Source organism: Desmodus rotundus, chromosome 2 (assembly GCF_022682495.2).
Source record: "Desmodus rotundus isolate HL8 chromosome 2, HLdesRot8A.1, whole genome shotgun sequence".
Lineage (NCBI taxonomy): Eukaryota > Metazoa > Chordata > Mammalia > Chiroptera > Phyllostomidae > Desmodus > Desmodus rotundus.
In genome coordinates this window covers 106056785-106078047 of record NC_071388.1, presented here as the reverse complement: position 1 = coordinate 106078047, position 21263 = coordinate 106056785, and the positions used below count along the sequence as shown (strand labels likewise).

Sequence of the window (21263 nt, the reverse complement as noted above, 5' to 3'; positions counted from 1 at the left end):
ATAAACCTAACCAAGGAGGTAAAAGACCTGTACTCAGAAAACTACACAACACTGAAGAAAGAAATTAAGGAAGATACAAACAAATGGAAGCATGTACCATGTTCATGGATTGGAAGAATTAACATCATCAAAATGGCCATACTACCCAAAGCAATTTATAGATTCAATGCAATCCCTATTAGAGTACCCATGACATATTTCACAGATATAGAACAAACATTGCAGAAATTCATATGGAACCATAAACGACCTCGAATAGCAGCAGCAATTTTGAGAAAGAAGGACAAAGCAGGAGGTATCACAATACCTGATATCAAACTGTATTACAAGGCCACGGTAATCAAAACAGCCTGGTACTGGCATAAAAACAGGCACATAGACCAATGGAACAGAATAGAGAGCCCAGAAATAAACTGAAATCTATACGATCAATTAATATTTGACAAAGGAGACAGGAGCATAAAATGGAGCAAAAACAGTCTCTTCAACAGATGGTGTTGGGAGATCTGGACAGCTACGTGCAAAAAAATGAAACTGAATCACCAACTTACGCCATACACGAAAATAAACTCAAGATGGATAAAAGACTTAAATATAAGCCGTAACACCATAAAAGTCCTTGAGGACAACATTGGCAGGAAAATCTCAGACATTCCACGCAGCAACATCCTCACAGACACATCCCCTAAAGCAAGGGACATAAAGGAAAGAATAAACAAATGGGACCTCATCAAAATAAAAAGCTTCTGCATGGCTAAAGAAAACAGCACCAAATTACAAAGAGAACCAACAATATGGGAAAACATATTTGCCAATGATACCTCAGACAAGGGCCTGATCTCCAAAATATATAAAGAACTCACATGACTCCACTCCAGGAAGACAAACAACCCAATTAAAAAATGGGCAAAGGACTTGAACAGACACTTCTCCAAGGAAGACATACAGAGGGCCCAGAGACATATGAAAAGATGCTCAGCATCACTAGCCATCAGAGAGATGCAAATTAAAACCACAATGAGGTATCATCTCACACCAGTCAGAATGGCCAACATAAACAAATCCACAAACAAATGTTGGAGAGGATGCGGAGAAAAGGGAACCCTCGTGCACTGTTGGTGGGAATGCAGACTGGTGAGGCCACTGTGGAAAACAGTATGGAATTTCCTCAGAAAACTAAAAATGGAACTGCCCTTTGACCCAGTAATTCCGCTGCTGGGATTATACCCTAAGAACACTGAAACACCAATCCAAAAGAATCTGTGCACCCCAATGTTCATAGCAGCACAATTTACATAGCCAAGTACTGGAAGCAACCGAAGTGCCCATCAGCAAACGAGTGGATCCAAAAACTATGGTATATTTACACAATGGAATTCTACGCAGCAGAGAGAAAGAAGGAGCTTATACCCTTTACAACAGCATGGATGAAACTGGAGAGCATTATGCTAAGTGAAATAAGCCAGGAAGTGAGGGACAAATACCATATGATCTCACCTTTAACTGGAACATAAGCAATAGAAGGAAAAAGCAAACAAAATATAACCAGAGACATTGAAGTTAAGAACAATGTAACAATAGCAAGGGCGGGGGTGGGGGGTGGGGGTGGGGACAGTGGGTAGAGGGGATTACAGGAACTACTATAAAGGACACATGAACAAATCCAAGGGGGAGGGTGGAGAGGGGGGAGGGAAGTGGGTTCACCTGGGGTGGGGTGAAGGGATGGGGAGAAAAGGCATACAACTGTAATTAAATAACAATAAAAAAAAAAAAAAAGATCTTCAGTCAAGGCTATTTGAAAAAACTAACACTAAAATAAAGGATAATTTTAATAACAGCAACACCCTTTTTATTAGTAGTATTTCATATAAGTCTAGCCCAGATAACAGGCAAGGAACATATTTTAATACACCAGAAAGTAAGCTTACTTTCATCCCTCTTAATCAAGCAAAACTGTTCTTAATTCACAAATTTAAAACTCTCCAACAAGGTTTCATAGCAGTGTATTCACTGTGGTATAAACCCAGCCATAGAGAGCTCATCACACTTACTTGTTCCATGTAATAAAAGTTGCCCTCTGTGTTGAAATGCCAAGACCAACAATTTGATTCATCTTTATTCCTGCAGCTAAAAATATAGATAAAACACATATTTAAAAGCCAATTAATTTTTCATTATAAATTATAGTATGGAAATTATTGAGTATATTCTTCCGGAAAAACATTTAGGTTTACCATTTTTCTTTTTTTTTTTATCGTTCTATTAGAGTTGTCCCAATTTCCCCCCCATTGCTCTCCCTTACCCAACCCAATGCTCCACGCCCACAGTCAATCCCCACCCTGTTTTCCATGTCTTTTTTTCTTTTTAAAAAATAAAATAAAATAAAATAAAAAATAAAATAATAATTTAAAAAAGATGCCTTGTCTAAAAAATAAAAAAAAATTGTTTCAATATTATTTTGTATTGATTACAGGTGTACAGCATAGTGGTTAGACAATCATATACTTTACAAAGTGTTTCCTCTGACATTTCCAATACCCACCTGGAATTTTCATAATACAATTGGAGCTAATAAAGAAAGCATTACTGAGATGATTGTATTTTTTTTTTACTTAAAGGGTAAAAATGGTCATATTCTTATAATAACAAAATGGCCTTTTTGCTTAAAATGTTAGAAAAAACAAAGACTATTAAAAGTTAAGTGAGACTGTATTTTCTTCTTGATTATACTAAAAGATTGGATCTCAATTTAAGCAATGATCAATCATAATAGAAGCTGATAAATGACAACAAAGAAAAGTCCCCATTAAAAGTAGTATCATTATTAAAACTCAGATCTTATATTTCACACAAATCAATGCTAGGATACAAATAAAAACATAGTGGGGGGTTTTGGGTCCAAATATCTTAAAATATATCAAGTTTTTGTGATGTTCTTTTTTAAAAAGTATTTTTACCCCACTGGGCAAATTAGACAAAACTTTAATTTGAGTAGAGAAAGACAAATCACTCCCTACACAGCACTCTTTCCAAAGAGTGCTTAATCTGACCTGATCATGAGGAAATAGTCAGACAACCCCAAAATGCAGCACAGTCTACTAAACTGGTCTGTAATTTTGAAAACTGTCCATGTCACGAAGAACATGCTCTAGATTAAAGGAGGCTATACAGATTGACTGCTAAATGCAGTGCCTCATGAATGAATCTTTGGTTGGATTCAGGATTGAAAACAGAAGTTATTACTGGCTAGGATAATAGGTAAATATTCAAGACTAAGTATTAGAAAATATTACTGTTGTAGACCCTGAGAAAGAAGATACCTACTAAGAAGGGCTCCTGGTGGCTAACTAGGCTCAATTTTTTTAAAAACACAGCTTACTAGTCATTTCTAGTCACAGACCTCTCAGCAAACTGCATTTCATGGAGAAGCCTGCACTAAACTAGCTACCTGTGCACTGAACTGCCTGCCTGCACTGTTTCTGCCATCTGAGCCAGCCCTTATAAAGGAGTTTCTGGAATCCTATTTCAGCCAATGAGACTGAGGCTTTCCCTATCCATTTGGAGCTGTACAGCTAAATCCTCCATCAGCATCCTCACTGATATATCAGAGCAGTTCCATTCTGACCAATCAGGGAAGTCTCTTTTGGACTAATCAAACTGGAAGGATTTAGAGTCCTCATTTGCATGAAGACAGACCAATCAGGAATCAGGGGCAGGAGTTTCTGTCCATATAAGCCAGCTCCCTGCTGGCTCTGGGAGCCTGCTTTTTCTTTCCACAGGGGGTTGAAGACCAAGTTTCCCTCACTGTGCTGAATGAAGATGTCTCACCAGAGCAAAGCCAAGCAGACCAGTGCAGAACAAAGCAGACCAGTGGAACAGAGTAAAGCTGTCCAGCTAGAGGGAAGCCTAGTCCCAGGGCTACCTCACAGCCATGCTGTGTTTATAACCATGCTGTATCACAATGGAGCTGTTTTGCACCGGATAAAGTTTCTTTTACCACACTTCAAAATGGGGTTTCCTACTGGAGTTGAATTGGCACCAACTACCATCAGTTGACAAGGTATTAATGTTAAATTTCCTTGTGATAACTGCAAGGTGGTGTTATAGGAGAATACCCCTTTTCTTTGGAAATGATGCTGAAGTATTTAGGGATAACAGGTTAGTATATCACAACCAAACCTCAAAAGGATCAGCAAAAAAAAAAAAATTGTAGAGGATGATACAGTAAACATTGCAAAACATGTCTGAATCTCAGAGAAAGGAATACAGGTATTCAATGCACTATTCTTGAAAGTTTTTTTATAGGTTTTGAAATATTTACAAGTCATTTTTCACTATTTTTTTTAAAAGGTTGCGTGGAAAACATTCTTGAAGAGCTGAGTTTGGACCATAGCTGCAGCCAGGAAAGCACTTTGCATCAAGAGGCCACACAGGAAAAAACAATTATTTTACAAGAAAGGTTACTCAGTTGTAACTCCTGCCAGCAGGAACTGCGTTATAATTTTGTTTATAACCCTGTGGTATTTTGTACACAACAGGAAAGCAAAAAAATAGACACTAGCTATAACCTGGAATAAAGAAGGAAGGTGAGCCTTTTAGATTGTGGCTGTAAAAAACTTAAAGCAGAAGACAGAGTTGCTGTCACTTTTCCTTGAGAAAGTGGTTCGCTAGAAACTGCAAATGTCCCCTGAAAAGTACTGGGAAAGTGTGGCGAAAGAAAAACAACAAAATGGGGTTGATTGTCTTTAGAGCAATCTAAAATTGAGCCAGAAGGCCTCCAGGAAGGCTAGCTACTCACACCCTCCCTGTGAACTTTTGAACTGAGCTAAACCAAATGACTACATCCTGATAGTTTCTAGAACCTGCTCTATATCACTGAACTCTCTGTTTAAAAATAAACTTTTCCCCTAGCAATATACATAAGCAATTAATTGTGTGTAGCATAGTGCAAATCTGCTTACAAGCACCAATCACAGTTCTTTCAAAGCAACTTGTGTAAGCCTTTTACACAAGACAGAAAAGGGCCCCTTTCTTCTGTCTTTATAAACTCTGTCCCTCTTTCATGTTTGAAACACAATTGAGGTTTCTAACCAAATGTATTTTTCTGACCCCTAAATAACACTTTTGTTTGCCTTGCCATTCTTGGTCAAAATTGATTGACACCATGACACCAATAAAATACTATGCATATAATTATAACTTAGGAAACCCACAAAATTCTATAGACCCCTAAGGAAAATTTTTATTAAAAACAAAATATAATTTACCATATTTATTTTTATATCCAATTACCTCTGACAGATTCTTTTATTACAGCAACAAATTGAAGCCAAAGAACATCAGGATCAATTTCAACCCAGCCAACTTGAGGACAAAGATTCTCCACCTATGGAAAAGAGATTTAGTAAAAACAACATTAGATCAAGTCACTAGCACCTGGGTCCTAAAATTGCTGGTGAAAATCCTGAACAACATGGTTTTATGTATTATCTATTTTATTTTTATTTTAAAGTGGAAAATATATGTATAAGAAGTAAAAAAGAATGATACACCAAAATAACATTAGTTTTCTTTAGTTCATGACGTTTATTTTTCGAATTTTCTACAATGAAGATGTGTTATTTTGTAATAAGAAAAAAACCAGACTTTTAAAAACGAAAAATTAACAAATAAAATACCAAGTTCTGGTTCAGACTGTGTTGGAGCAAGCATACTCCACCCTGTTCCTCCCACTAAACACAGATATAAAACTGGGACAGAATTCATGGAGCAGCTATCTGTGAACTCCAAAATGTACATGGGGGCAAGCAGAATGGGCTAGAAGACAAGAATTCAAGTACTTCCCTGACAAGTGTGGCTCAGTTCATAGGGCACTGTCCTGCAAAGCAAAAGGTCACAGGTTCGATTCCTGGTCAGGGCACATGCCTGGGTTGCAGGTTGTTACCTGTCCAGGTGCGTACAAGCTCTCGATGTTTCTCACATTGATGTTTCTCTTCCTCTCTTTCACCCTCCCTTCCTTTCTCTCGAAAAACAAATAAACTTTGAAAGAAATAAAAAAGAATTTGAGTACCACTGGACTGGCAGTAAGTTTCCTATTTTTCTTCTAGTATCACCTGGCCTGGACTCAAGACAGCCTGAAAACCACAAGCGGGCACCAGGATGCAGTAAAAAACCCAAAGAGAAGCACTCTTCTTTTGGTTAACACACAGAGGAAATAGGAAAAGCCTTCATTTTTCTTTTCTTTCCTCCCCACTTGCCTCCATGCTTTTGTACGCAGGCTAACCTGCAGTGGTGGCTGCAGCAGTAACCATAAGCACCTAAAATACTTCAAGGGGTAGAACTTTCTCTCCAATCAAGGTAGCTGTGGGTGAAAAATGGTAACATGAACCCCCATGGCTTTTATCTCTCTGCTTCTTAAGCCTAGCCCTACATGTGGGAAGTGCCTGGCAGAATAACATAATGAAAGCTCCAGGTTTCTGGGAAAAGTACCCGGAAGATCTCAGAGAGGGAGAAACTTGAGAAATCTGGTCCTGAAAGTTGTGTATGAATTCCTAGGCTCACCTCAAAGCTGTAGGTGTGAAATGTAATCCTAACAGCATAGCAAAAATGTTAAGATCAATACACAGGGTCAGAATACTTGACCACTGGATGGCACATACACAGGGTATACCCAAAATAGTACCGCCAAGATTTTGAAAACAGAACATTGAAACAAAAGTCTGAAGCTGGTCAGAATGTTTAGCCTGAATCCAACTGTATTAATTGCCCACTAAAAGAAGAATATCAACATTCGTAATAGCATTTACACAAGATCCAGAGTCTTATACCATGATATTCAAAGTGTCCAGCATACAATCCAAAAATCACAAGGTATATTAAAAAAACAAATAGAAAAATCTCAACTCACATGGGAAATGATAATAGATACTAATGTTAAGAAGGCACTGATATCTGATAAGGGCTTTAAAGCAGCTATTACAAAGGTGCTCCAAGAAGTAAGGACAAAGTCTCTTGAAACTAATGGAAAGATAGAGAATCTCAGCAAAGAAATAGAAGGCATGAAGAAAAAAAATGAAATTTTTAGAATTAAAATATGCAATAATTTACAGAATGGGAGAAAATAAGAAATGCTGGTCAAAGGATACAAATTTTAAGTTATAAGATGAATCAGTTTTGAAGACATAATATACAGCATGGTGACTATAGTTGTTAATAATGTATGGTATACTTGAAATTTGCTAAGTAGTTTTCAACACACACACAAAAATGGTAATCTTGTGAGGTGATGGATATGTTAGTTAGCTTGATTGTGATAGTCATTTTACAATGTATAGGCATACCAAACATCACGTTGTACAGTTTACATATAACAGCCTTTATTTGTCAATCATACCCCAATAAGGCTGAAAAATCAATTTGAAAATAAAAATATAACAATTTAAATTAAAAATATACTGGATGGGCTGAATAGTGGAATGCAGATAGCAAAAAAAAATCAATAAACTTAAAGATGTATCAGAAATTATCTATTCTGAATAACAGAGAGAAAAATATTGAAAAAAATGAATACAGCCTCAGGGATTTGTAGGAAAAGAGTAAAAGGTTTAATACTTACATCATCAGAGTCCATGAAGAACAAAAGAAAGAGTTCCATGCAGAAAAATATTACTTCAGGGAAGTAACAGTGCTAAAACATTCCGAGTTCAGTGAGATTTCAAATCTGTACATTCTAGAAGCTGACAAACCTCCTAACAAGAGTCATACACATCCAGATTCAGCATAATTAAAATGACAAAAGCCAATCACAAAAATGTGTAAGCAGGCCGACACGTTACATATGTGAAGCAATGATCCAACTGACTGTAAATTTTTCATCAGAACCATGAGGGCCAAGAAAAAGTAGCCCAAGAAAAATTTTAGCAATTTTTAAAGTGCTAAAGGAATTGCCATCCACAATTCTATATCAAAATTCCAGTAGAATTTTTTGTGGGTATAGGCATAATTATTCTAAAATTTATATGAAATTTCCAAAGAACTAAAACAGCCACAAATGTCAAAAAGCATAATTTTGGAGGAATCAAACTACACAATTTCAAGACTTACTATAAAGCTATAATAATCAAATAGGTGTACTATTAGCATAAAATAGACAAACAGGTCAATGGCACACAATAGAGTGCAGAAATAGACTCATACAGATATAGTTAATTAATTTTTTACAAATGTACTGGGCAATTCAGTGGAGAAAAGATAGCTTTTTTAAAAGAGTTGGAACAATTACAAATTCATGTGCAAAAAAATTAACTTCACCTAAACCTCACATCTTTTTTTTTGTACTAAAACTAATTTTATTCACAGACTACGTAATCTTTTTATGTGTATTATATGGATTATGTTGTTACAGTTGTCCCAATTTTTTCTCCCCTTCATCCTCCTCTGCCCTGCACCACCCTACCCTCAATCATTCCCTCCCCCTTAGTTCATATCCATGGGTTGTATGTATAAGTTCTTTGGTTTCTCCATTTTCTATACTATTCTTAACCTCCCCCTGTCTGTTTTATACCTACCAATTGTGCTTCTTATTCCCTGTAGCATTTCCCCCCATTCTCTCCCCCTCCACCTCCCCACTGATAACCCTCCATGTGATCTCCATTTCTGGGATTCTCTTCCTGTTCTAGTTTGCTTAAGTTTTTTGGTTTTGTTTTAGATTCAGTTGTTGATAGTTGTGAGTTTGTTGTCATTTTACCGTTTATAGTTTCTGATGTACTTATTTTTCTTAGATCAGTCCCTTTATCATTTCATAGAATAAGGTCTCAGTGATAATGAACTCCTTTAACTTGACCTGATCTGGGAAGCATTTATTTGCCCTTCTGTTCTAAATGATAGCTTTGCTGGATAGAGTAATCTTGGATGTAGGTCCTTGACTTTCATGACTTGGAATACTTCTTTCCAGCCCCTTCTTGCCTGCAAGGTTTCTTTTGAGAAATCAGCTGATAGTCTTATGGGCACTCCTTTGAAGGTAATTCTCTCCTCTCTTCTTGCTGCTTTTAAGATTCTCTCCTTCTCTTTCATCTTGGGTAACTTAATGATGATATGCCTTGGTGTGTTCCTCTTTGGGTCCAACTTCTTTGGGACTCTCTGAGCTTCCTGGACTTCCTGAAAGTCTATTTCCTTCACCAGATTGGGGAAGTTCTCCTTCATTATTTGTTCAAATAAGTTTTCAATTGCTTGCTCTTCCTCTTCACCTTCTGGCACCCCTATGATTCAGATGTTGGAATGTTTAAAGTTGATCCAGAGGTTCCTAAGCCTCTCTTCATTTTTTTGAATTCTTGCTTCTTCATTCTGTTCCAGTTGAATGTTTATTTCTTCCTTCTGTTCTTTTTTTTTTTAGATGAGAAGACATTTTATTATTATTTTACTATATAGCATAGTAGTGAATACACTTGATTGCATTTCCTCAAATGGCAAATGAGACACAGGAAAACATTTTCTTTGATTACTGAAAACCTCAATATCATCTGTCTTTTGGAGGATTCAATTTCTTACGACATGTATGATACTGTCCACGAGGATACCAACAGTGCTTAGTAGTAAAGAACATTTTGCTAAGTTGTTCTATCATAGGTCCTTGCTACAAGTGTTCTTCTTTTTCTTCTAATCTTGTTTTCAGTACTTGATCTAGTGTTTCTTCATAATTATGCACAGGATCTGGCCGAGGGATAGGTTTTGTGTGTTCATATGGAATGTCCACAGAAGGATGGTAGCAAACTATGGTCCTGCCATCAGATGTCAAAGCAAGCTCTACTTTGCAATTATAGTCATCTATTTTCATCCTTGACAGCTGCTCACCACGACCCAGCCATCTTGCCTCAATCCCTCTTCCTTCTGTTCTAAAGCATTGATTTGAGTCCCAGTTTCCTTCCCTTCACTGTTGGTTCCCTGTAAATTTTTCTTTATTTCACTTTGCATAGCCTTCACTTTTTCCTCTATTTTGCAACCCTACTCAGCCATTCCTGTGAGCATCCTGATTACCAGTGTTTTGAACTCTGCACCTGATAGGTTGGCTACCTCTTCATTGCTTAGTTCTATTTTTGGAGTTTTGATATGTTCTTTCATTTGGGCCATATTTCTTTGTCTCAGCACAGCTGTTACATAGTAAGGGGTGGAGCCTTAGGTATTTGTCAGGGCAGGGCAACCCATGTTGCTGCGTTGTGACACTGTATGTGGGGGAGGGGTCAGGGAGGGAACAATGCCTCTTGCTTGGCTTTCAGCCTGCTTTTAGTCCTTGCCCCACTTCCCACAAGCAAATTGGGCATTTCTGGTGCTGATTCCCAGGTGGGTAGGTTTGTGTACATTTTAGGACCTTGTGGGTCTCTCCAATGAACACTCCTGTGAGGCTGGGAGTTTCTCCCACCATCACAACCCCCACATATTTTTACAGACAGAGGTTTTGAGGCTTTCTCTTTCTGCTCTGGAACCCTGGGTTGTGCAGTCTGTCTCATTCCCCAGTTGTTCCTCCTGGTTTATATGCATGCACATGCAAGAACACTCAGTCTTCCAGCTGCCGCCTTGCTTGCCACATGTCCTCTCCACCCCAGCCGCCCGTCTCTACCCCTCCTACCAGGCTGGGTGAATGTTTCTTCTTAACCTCCTTGGTTGTAGGATTCCATATAGTTCAATTTTCTGGCAGTTCTAGTTATTTCTTCTTTTTAAATTTGTTGCCCTTCTTTTGGTTGTGCAAGAGGAGGCAAAGTGTATCTACCTATGCCTCCATCTTCGCCAGAAGTCTCTAAACCTCACATCTTACACAAAAGTTAATTCAAAGTGGATAGTAGATCTAAATGTAAAACTGTAAAATCTTTAGAAGAAAACACAAGAGAAAATCATTGTGATATGGGATTAGGTGAAAAGTTAGATATGACACTGAAAGTATGATTCATAAAACCTAATTGATTTTTAATTAAAAAATTGATAAATTGCACTTCATCAAAATTAAAAACATTTGCTCTTCAAAATATACTATTAAAATGAAAAGACAAAGTACAGAGAATGATTGAAGATATTTGCAAATCATATAACCAATATAGTAATCATACACACAATATAAAAAGAAATCTCAAAACTCAAGTACAAAAACAAAAAATGCAATTAAAAATGGGCAAAACACTTGATCACACAGTTTACCAAAAAAGAAATATGGTAGCAAATATGCATATGTAAATATTCAACATCATTAGCCATTAGGGAAATGCTAATCAAAACCAAAATGAAACACCATTGCATCTACTAAGATGCATAAAATAAACACTAAGTGTTGGTAAAAAACAAATTGAACTCTTACACATTGCTGATAGGAATGCAAACTGGTACAGCCACTCTGGAAAACTTTGGCCTTTCTTGATGTAACAACAAATTAAATATTCACTTCTCTATGACTCAACAATCCCTCTCCTAGGCATTTATCCTAAAGAAATGAAAATTTATGTTCACATTAAAATCTGCACAAAAATGTTTATAGTAACTCTATGCAAAATCACCAGAAACTAGAAACCAAATGTACTTCAATAGGCAAATGAATGTACTACTCAGAAACAAAAAGGAATGAACTATTGATACACATAACAATATGAAAAAATCTCAAAGGGATGATGCTGAAAAAAGCCAATTTTCAAAGGCTATTTACTGTATTGTTCCACTTAGATGACATTCTCAAAAAGAAAAAACTATATTCACGGATAATAGACTAGCAGCTTCAGAAGTTAGGTACAGGAGGAGGGTATGACTACAAAGGAATAGCACAAGGGAGTTTTCTGGGTTATCCCTATGCATGTGCTAAAACTCACAGAACGTATTCACCAAAAAGGCAATTTTAGTGTGCATTAATTTTAAAAATAAAATAAAAGGAACCTATGGCTTCAGATTAAAATGATGGCTTGAACAGATATGTTTTATCTACAATACCTCTCAAGAATCAATTAAAATGGTTTATGCAGAAGGACAATGAGAACAGAGCAAGCATATTCAGGCCAGGTTTGAACAAATGCTTTCAATATCAACAGTGAGTGGATGTACAGTATATGGCTAAGTACAGAGGAGAAAACTGATACCTCACTCTCTGCCCAAATTACACCACATGTATACTCAACCTCTGGCAGAGATTCTATGGTAGAACCCTGAAAATTACAGGTACCTACAAAGGCTGGGATACCAGATGGAGATGAATAAAACCAGATGGTTAAAAGTCTTTAGAAGCTCCAATTCCCCTTCTCCAACCAGCTCACTGCCCCTCTCTACGCAAGCAAAAGGTAAGACGTTTACTCTGGGGATGACGCAGGGGTGGGGATGGGGGGTAAACCAGAGAATTTCTTTACTTGCAAATACCAGATGTAGCTGAGTGGGGTAAGACATAGTACCGAATATATGAACAGATAACCAACCAAAGATCATCATATTCTAAAGAAAATCTCTAACAAGTAAGAAAAGACCAAAATAAGAAAGGGGGGAAAAAAAGGAAATCTGAGGAAACAGTGACAATTTGGAGAACATCGGATGATATAAAGAAAGAATCCAGTAAGCTCATCAGAAACAAACAGATCTAACAAATTTATTCCCCTTTTATCAAATATTTTTGGTGTTTCTATGTAAGATTTTTGTGACCACTGACTGTAAAGGCTCAACTTCAATAAACACTTCCTCATCCCCCAAAAAGCCAATGTAGATATCCTTGTTTCAAGCCTACAAACCTTCAGACTCGACGGTGGCACTATACAGCCACTTTCCCCCACTCTGCCAACATCCCCATTCATGTCACAACAATGAAATCAAATCGTACTGAAATTAGATCAATAATACAATCAAAGCTAAGAAGAAATTTGTGTTGTTGACTAAAATCAAAAGATTTTTCCAAGAGTGTACAGAGGATACATAGCTGTGTTCTTTGGAGTAGACTTTCAAGCAAGATGTTATCTACCATGGTTTCATTACAAGAGCCTGCTGATCCAAAGGGAACATGATAAACTTTCCCCATTTTGAAAAACTAAAAACATCAATATTCATATGTGGGATTTTCAACTCTGAATACTGTTTTTAGGGTATGACACCAAAATTTAAGAGTTCATAAAAAGTTTTTCTATTTTTTTATTTTTTTAATTTTTTATCATTTTTTTGTCTTCAATTACAGCACATACATTATTATATTACTTTCAGGTGTACACCCCAGTAATTAGACATTACACAACTTACTAAGTGATGATCGCAATAAAACTCATACCCATCTGACATCAATATAGTTATAAGAACATTATTAACTACATCACCTATGCTGTACTTTACATACCTATGACTATTCTGTAACAACCAACTTGTACTTCTTAATCCTTTCACCTTTTTTACCCATCCCCCGAACCCCCTCCCATCTGGCAACCACCAAAAACATTCTCTGTATCTATGAGTCTGTATCCGTTCTGCTTGTTCATTTATTTTGTTTTTTAGATTCAATTGTTGATGGAGATATACTTTTTGCAATTTTATTCTTCATATTTTCTACCTTTTTTTTTCTTCTTCTTAAAGAAGATCCTTTAACATTTTACACAATACTAATTTGGTGGTAATTAACTCCTTCAGCTTTTTCTTGGTTAGGAAGCTCTTTATCTGTCCTTCAATTTTAAATGACAGCTTTGCTAGTTATAGGTCCTTGCTTTTCATAACTTTGAATATTTCTTGCCAATTGCTTCTGGCCTACAAAGTTTCTTTAGAGAAATCAGCTGATAATCTTATAAGAACTCCTTTGTAGATAACTCTCTTCTTTACTCTTGCTGCTTTTAAGATTCTCTCTTTATCTTTAACCTTGTATATTTTAACTGTGATATATCTTGATGTGGGCCTCTTTGGGTTCACCTTGTTTGGGACTCTCTGCACTTCCTGGACTTATATGTTGATTTCCTTTAACAAGATAGGGAAGTTTTCTGTGATTATTTTTTCAAATAAGTTTTCAACCTCTTGCTCTCTCTCTTTTCCTGCCAGCACCCCCATGATGTGAATGTTGGTGCACTTGAAGTGTCCCAGAGGCTCCTTAAACTACCCTAATTTTTTTTTTGTTTCTTTTTTCTTTCTGCTGTTTTCATTGGGTGTTTTTTGCTCCCTTACATTCCGAATTGCTGATTAGATTCTTGGCTTATCTACTCTACTACTGATTCCCTGTAAATTATTCTTCATTTCAGTTAGCGTATCCTTCATTTCTGACTGATCCTTTTTTATGCTGCTGAGTTCATTAAGCTTCCCTATTACCAGTGTTTTGAATTCTGTATTTAGTAGATTGTTTGTCTCCATTTTGTTTAGTTCATTTTTTCTGGAGTTTTGTTCTGTTCTTTCATTTGGGCCATGTTTCTTGGTCTCCTCATTTTGGCAACCTCCCTGTGTTTGTTTCTATGTATTAGGTAGAGCTGCTATGTCTCCCAGGCTTGGTAAAGTAGTCTAATGTAGTAGGTGTCCTATAAGGTAACATGGAACAGCCACTCCAATCATGCAAGCTGGGCACTCAGGTGTACCTCCAATGTGATGTGCATACCCTCTTCTTGTCACTGAGCTGTGATTGCTGTCGGCACATCAAGGGGAAGGATTTACTCCCAGGCCAACCAGCTGCAAGGACTGGCTGCTACCACTGGCCACAGACCTCTGACCACTGTGGAATATCACCTATGCAGGGGCCCAACCCACTGAACAGGACTTACTTCAGCAGGGCTCTGGTACCCAGTGAGTTCACCCTTTGAGTCTGTTGCTTGTGAAGGTGGTTGGGTGGTGGTGTTTCAACATGGTCTGAAGCTGTCCACCTTGTGTGCTGGCCCTGGGGCCTCCTAAGAGATGCAGGCAAAGGTCAGCCACCACCTGTGTTCTTCCCAGGGCCAAGCAACATAAGCAACAAAGCAACCTGCAGATGGCTGTTACTTCTGCTGGACTTGGAGTTACCCAGAAGAGTCCAAGCTATGAACCAAGGCCAGCTGCTGCTAGTGCCAGGCCTGGGGCAGCTTAGCAAGAGGTATGGGGCTCACTGAGGCCAGATGCTACTTGTTTGAGAGATTTTAGGAAAATCTGAAGCATGAGCCAAGACAAGCCATTTGTATGAAAAAGCCACTGAAAACAGCTTATGTGGGCCCAAAAGTTGGGTGGAGTAGGGCCCCCAGGGAGTCATCAGGATAGGGCAAATAGTGCTAGCCAGGTTGATAGAGTCTCAGATATGGCGCCTGCCTGCTGGCTCTGTGGGGGAAGGGCTCATCAAAGGAACAATGGCTTCTGCCAGCACTTCTGTCTAGTAGAAAGCTGCCCCCAGCACTCACACTGACACTGGACAATTCCTCCCTGTATGTCTCTGGTGCCTTTCAACTAATGCTGGAGTTCAGAAGGAATGAGTCCAAGCTAATCCATGCATGGGCCCTTTACGAGGACTTGTCTGGGACTCCAGAAGCCTGTGTCCCTCAACCTCAATCCCTGCTGGTTGTTACAGCCAGTAATTATGGAGACTTCTCTTCCCAGAACTGGGTCCTTAGGCTGGGGTTCTGGGGTTGGACTGGAACTCCTCACTTCTTAGAAAGGACCTCTGCAGCTGAGAGATCCCTCCCAATTTTTATCCACCATGTGTGGATATGGAACAAGCCCATTCCACATCTCCACTACCCCTACCCATCTTGATATGGCTTCTTTAATTCCCTACTTGTATGACTTCCATTCAGCTCAACTTCAGCTAGCTCTGAATGATGGTTGTTCTGTAGTTTAGTTTAGTTATAATTTTGATGTGGTTGTGGGAAGAGGCAGGTGACAGACCTAGGTAGGCCTAGCAGGAATGGAAAATGACCAGGCAGGAAAACTGTACCATGGGAAACTGTAGCCTGGGAAAATACCTGCCTGGGAAACTGCCTGCCAACCCTACCCAGGACAAACAGATGCCCAGCTAAGATTGAGGTCTGGGGTCGGCCTATCCAGCATAACAGGATGTAGCTTTAACTTGAGCTTGACAAGATGTATCAAGAACTTGGTCAGCAGAAATGGCACCCAGCAACCAGCTCTAGCCAATTAGACTCTGACACCCCAACCAGTTACCCTTTGCGGGGTTTTGCGCTTAAAAACCCTGCCCTAATTACAACCAAGAGAGTCTTAACCTCCCTAGGTTGGCTGCACTTTCCCTCTTATTCCCCGCTAATAAACCCTGCTCCTTAGCTCGCTGTGCCCGTCTGGTTTCTTGAGCGACTCCGGCCTAACAGCAGGTACTCTGTTTACCTAAGCCATCATCTTGACCAGAAGTCATGAAAAGATTTTTTTAAATAAAAATTATATAAAAAGGCTAAAAATGTATGTTTACAGTTAAAAAGTGAATGCCAAAACAAAAGTCTTCTGAGAAGCCTAGTGCTATCATACTAATGTAAGGGTTCATGTTTTGGGTGTTCAATTTTAACTAAAAGACCAACACAGCCTATATTGTTCCAGTCTCTAAATAGAACAGGATATTTTCAGTTGTTCTGTCTCTCCTTTTTTATAAAAGCTATTTTTTTGGCAATATAAATCAAATACTATAGTAAGGTTTGGGTTTCTATTACATACTCTTTCCATCATAATATTAGTAGAGGTGTAATTTTCAATTAAGCAAATAAACTCAAGTTCTATATCTAATCAACAGTCTCATGAAGCAAACTGAATTTCTAATACTTTGATAAAATGCAATTCAATTATTTATTCTTTACCCATGATGTAATAAACCAGATGCTAAGTAGCAATGTAGGTTAAAAGACTCTTTCCCTAAGAACTCAAACTATCTGAAGGCCTAGCTGTTGTTTGTGTTCTAATTTCTAATTCATTGTGGACCAATAGTTTTTAGAGAAACAATTAAAATATATATCTGGTCCAGATGGCAGAGTACATGAATGCTGTGCTCCCCTTCTCGCATGACCATAATAAAATTACAACTAAATTATAAAACAGCCACCCTTGAGAACTACCTGAATAACAGCTGAACAGAAGTGCTATAAGTAAGGATGTAAAAAAGAAAACACATCCAGACTGGTAGGAGGGAGAGAAACATGAAAAGGAGCCAGTCTTTCCTATGGTGTGCCAGTCCAGTAAGAATCAGGAAGAATATATTGGCTGCAGAGGTCCCTGCCCTGAGGACCAAGGGGTCCCAGCCTCACACCAGAGCACCAGTTCTGGGAAGAGGAGTCCCCACAACATATGGTTGTGAAAATCTGTGGGCATTCCATTTGGATAAGACAAGGGCTGCTGTAGGCTCAAGTGTCCTATTAGCCCAAGCACAGACTCACTTCCTACCAAACACTAACCCTAAGCTCCAGCAAAGAGATAAGTAGATCCAAAAGTACCAGGGACATATGGGAAGGAACTGAATTTTCTGGCTTCAGGGCAAGGACTAGAGAAATAGCTCGCTGCTGGATAGAAGTACTAGTAGATGTCATTGTTTCTTTGTTGAGCCCTCCCACCACCTAGCCTACAGGCACAGGCAGGTGCCAAATCTGAATTTCCACCAACTTGGCTAACACTATTTGCCGCACCCAGGTGATTCCCTGAGAGGCAGGAAATCTACCCTATGCAAAGTTCAAAACATTGGTCAAATGATCCTCAATGAACTTAGGGGTAGAATAGGTGAACTCAGTGAGGTCTTACGCACAGACAGAAACCATAAAAAACAGTCATAAATAAAGAATACAGTAACTGAAATGAAGCATACATTAGATGGAATCAACAGCAGCCTAGATTAAGCAGAGTACTGAATCAGCAATTTAAAAGACAAAGTAACAGAAAGAAAAAAAACAATCGTAACAGCAAAAAGAAAAAAGAATTTTTTAAAAATGGGGGTACTTTAAGGTAGCTAAAAACAACCAATTGAAACAGCAAAATGAAAAAAAATTTTAAGTGCAGTTACTTTTAGGGACTTCTGGGACAACATCAAGCATAACAACACTTGAATCACAGGGGTACCATAAGGAAAAGAGAGAGAGCAAAGAACTGAGAAACTATTTGAAGAAATAATGATTGATAACTTCCATGACCTGGAAGAGAAAATAGACAAACATGTCCAGGAAGCACTAAGAGACCCAAACTAGATGAATCCAAAGAGGCCCATACCAAGACACATCATAATTAAAATGCCAAAGGTTAAAGACAAACAGAGGATCATAAAAGCAGCAAGAGAAAGCAGTTAGTTATCTACAACGGAGCTCCCACAAGACTGTCAGCTGATTTCTCAAGAGAAACTTTGCATGCCAGAAGGGATTGACACAAAATATTCAAACTGATGAAAAGCAAGGACCTAAAATGAAAATTATTCTGCCCAGCAAAGCTATCATTAGAATCAAAGGACAGATAAAGGACTCCCTAAAAAAGAATAGCTATCACAGTTCTTTACAAAGAAATGTTAAAAAGACTTCCTTAAGTAGAAAACATGATCAAAAATATGAATAATAAGATGATAACAATTATATACCTATCAACAATTAATTTTAATGTGAATTGATAAAATGTTCCAACCAAAAGACATAAAGTGGCTATATGGAGAAAATACAAGACATATGTATGTGCTGCCTACTGGAGATGCACTTCAGATCTAAAGTAAAGAGATGGAAAAAGGTATTTCACCCCAGCTGAACCCACCTCCCTCCCCCACCTCCACCCTCCCCCTTGATTTTGTCCGTGTGTCCTTTATAGTAGTTCCTGTAATCCCCTCTCCTCACTGTCTCCTCCCCATTCCCCCCTGGCTATTGTTAGATGGGGAGAAAAGGCATACAACTGTAACTGAATAACAATAAAATTTTTTTTTAAAAAAAGAAGTCTAGTTGAGCTGAAATACCCTCTCAAGAGAAATGCACAAGAGTCTCCCTCTCAGTTTTGCCACCTAGGGGAATGATATTAAAAGATATATATACCCGTGAACCCGTATTTTTCTATATAGCAATAAAAATTTTAATTTCTCCTGAAAAAAAAGAAAAAGGTATTTCATGCCAATGGAAATTTTTAAAAAGTTGAGATACCAATACTATGTCAAACAAAACAGACTTTAAAACAAAGGCTACAGTAAGACAAAGAAGGACATTACATAATAAAGAGATCAATCCAAGAAGAGGATACAAGGTCTGTCTGGAAAAAGTCCAGCCATTGTTAATATAGTGAAAACAGTTTGTGCGACATTGATGTAACCTGGCCGCCATGGAGAGTGGACTGGAATGCACATGAGTGGACAATGACAATGTCAGTGGGGTCAATAGATACCACTAAATGAACATGTATACTGTGGGGCTGTTGCATTTAAAATAACTGAGCTACTAGAGCACAGGTGGTAAACACAAGGCCTGCAAGCCAAATCCAGCCCTCCACCTTGTTCTATCTGGCCCTGACATTTGTTTCTACCTGGTGGCAGCACCAAGCTCCTTATCCCTAGTTAAGGAGTAGTTACATTTATACAGTCCTAAAACTACATTCAGCCCTTTGAAGGCAACTGCGAGGCTGATGTGGCCCCTGGTGAAAATGAGTTTGACACTCCTGTACTAGAGCAATGAATCTGCATCAATTTTGCATTTAGCTTTAACATTCTTCTGCAGAAATTATTTGGATGATTCAGAAGGCGTTTGGGGATGATGCAATGAGTGCAGTGTAAATAAAAGTGTGGCACAGATGCTTCAAAGATGGTCAAGAATCTGTTGAAAGTGATCCACATTCCAGAAGGCCTACAACAAGCAGAACACCTGAGAATGTTGAACATGTACTGGCTGCAAACCCCAAAGACTTGCAACTGACAGTGTGAGAACTAGAAGCTGATCTGGGGATTCCAAAAACTGCTGTCCTAGATTTTGACACAGGATATTGGCATGAAACATGTCATGGTAAAATTCATTCCGTGGCTTCTGCTACAAGAGTAGAAAGAACATCATGCTGCAGTTCCTAATGACTTCATTCAAACCACTACCAATGAACCAGATGTCCTCAAGAAGTTCATAACCAAAGATGAATCATGGGACTACAGCTATGATCTGGGAATGATGGTCCAGTTGACCCAAGGGAAGTCACCTGGTTGTCCACGCCCAAAGAAGGTATGGCAAAATTGCAGCAAGATCAAGACCATGTGAACTGTAGTTTTTGATTGGGAAGGTGTTGTCCATTATGAGTACACCCCTCCAGGCCAAACAATTAATAAGGAGTACTACCTCAATATTCTTGGTTGGTTGAGAAATAATATACAATGAAAACAGCCACAGCTATGGGCAACCAGTGATTCAAATCATCATGACAACAAACCCACTCATGCATCATGTCTCGTGCAGGGCTTTTTTTGAGAAACATCAAACCACCCAAGTGACTAAGCCCCACTACAGCCCCGATTTGGTGCCTGCAACTTCTAGCTTTTCCCAAAACTAAAATCACCTAAAATCTCTTCCCTTGAAAGGGAAGAGATTTCAGACCATCAATGAGATTCATTATATTATGAACACTGGAGTGCATAGATTCTTTTGAACTGGTGTTTCAGGATCCTTAGTGTATAATCCAGGCAGTGGAATTGCCAGGGTCCAAAGGCAGTTCATTTTTAGTTTTCTGAGGAAATTCCATATTGTTTTCCACAGTGGCTTCACCATTCTGCATGCCCACCAATGGTGCACTAGGATTCCCTTTTCCCCACAACCTCTCCAATACTTGTTTGTTGATTTGTTTATGATGGCCTTCCTCACTGGCGTGAAGTGGTATCTCACTGTGGTTTTAATTTGCATCTCTCTGACGGCTAGCGATACTGAGCATCTTTTCATATGTCTCTGGACCTCCTTGGAGAAGTGTCTGTTCAAGTCCATTGCCCATTTTTTCCCCGTTTTTTGTTGATGTTCGAATACAGTTGTCTCCATTTTCCCACCACCACTCTCCCCCTCCCTACCTGTGCCAACCTCCCACCCTCAATCTCACCCCTCCTTAGCTCCTTCCATGGGTCCCTCATTCATGTTTATTTACATCCCTTCTTTCCCACGTTATTTTCCTCTCCCCTGACCTCTGGTTACTGTCAGTTTGTTGTCAAATTCAATGACTGGCTGGCTATATTTTGCTTGCCAGTTTGTTTTTTAAATTAGATTCCACTTATAGGTGAGATCATATGGTATTTGTCTTTGACCACTTGGATTACTTCACTTAGCATAATACTTTTCAGTTCCATCCATGTTTGTTGCAAAGGGTAGGAGCTCTTTCTTTCTCTCTGCTGCATAGTATTCCCTGGTGTGAATGTACCATAGTTT

General features: G+C 38.5%; 1 protein-coding gene and 1 pseudogene across 4 annotated transcripts in view; both read right to left on the bottom strand.

Annotated features, from left to right (window-relative positions):
* GK5 (glycerol kinase 5) overlaps window positions 1–21263 on the bottom strand; it is a 133797-nt gene that overhangs the window by 97978 nt on the left and 14556 nt on the right. For 3 of the 4 annotated variants that reach the window (XM_045185840.3, XM_024577880.4, XM_024577882.4), the window contains exons 2-3: window positions 5293–5386; window positions 2052–2127 (exon numbers count right to left, since the gene is read on the bottom strand). In XM_045185840.3, coding sequence (XP_045041775.1) covers window positions 2052–2127; window positions 5293–5386 — 170 coding nt within the window. Of the gene's footprint in view, window positions 1–2051; window positions 2128–5267; window positions 5387–21263 lie in introns of those variants that run through there. The other variant, XM_024577883.4, reaches the window with a different exon arrangement.
* Window positions 9233–10056, bottom strand: LOC112320413 (large ribosomal subunit protein mL42 pseudogene; annotated as a pseudogene).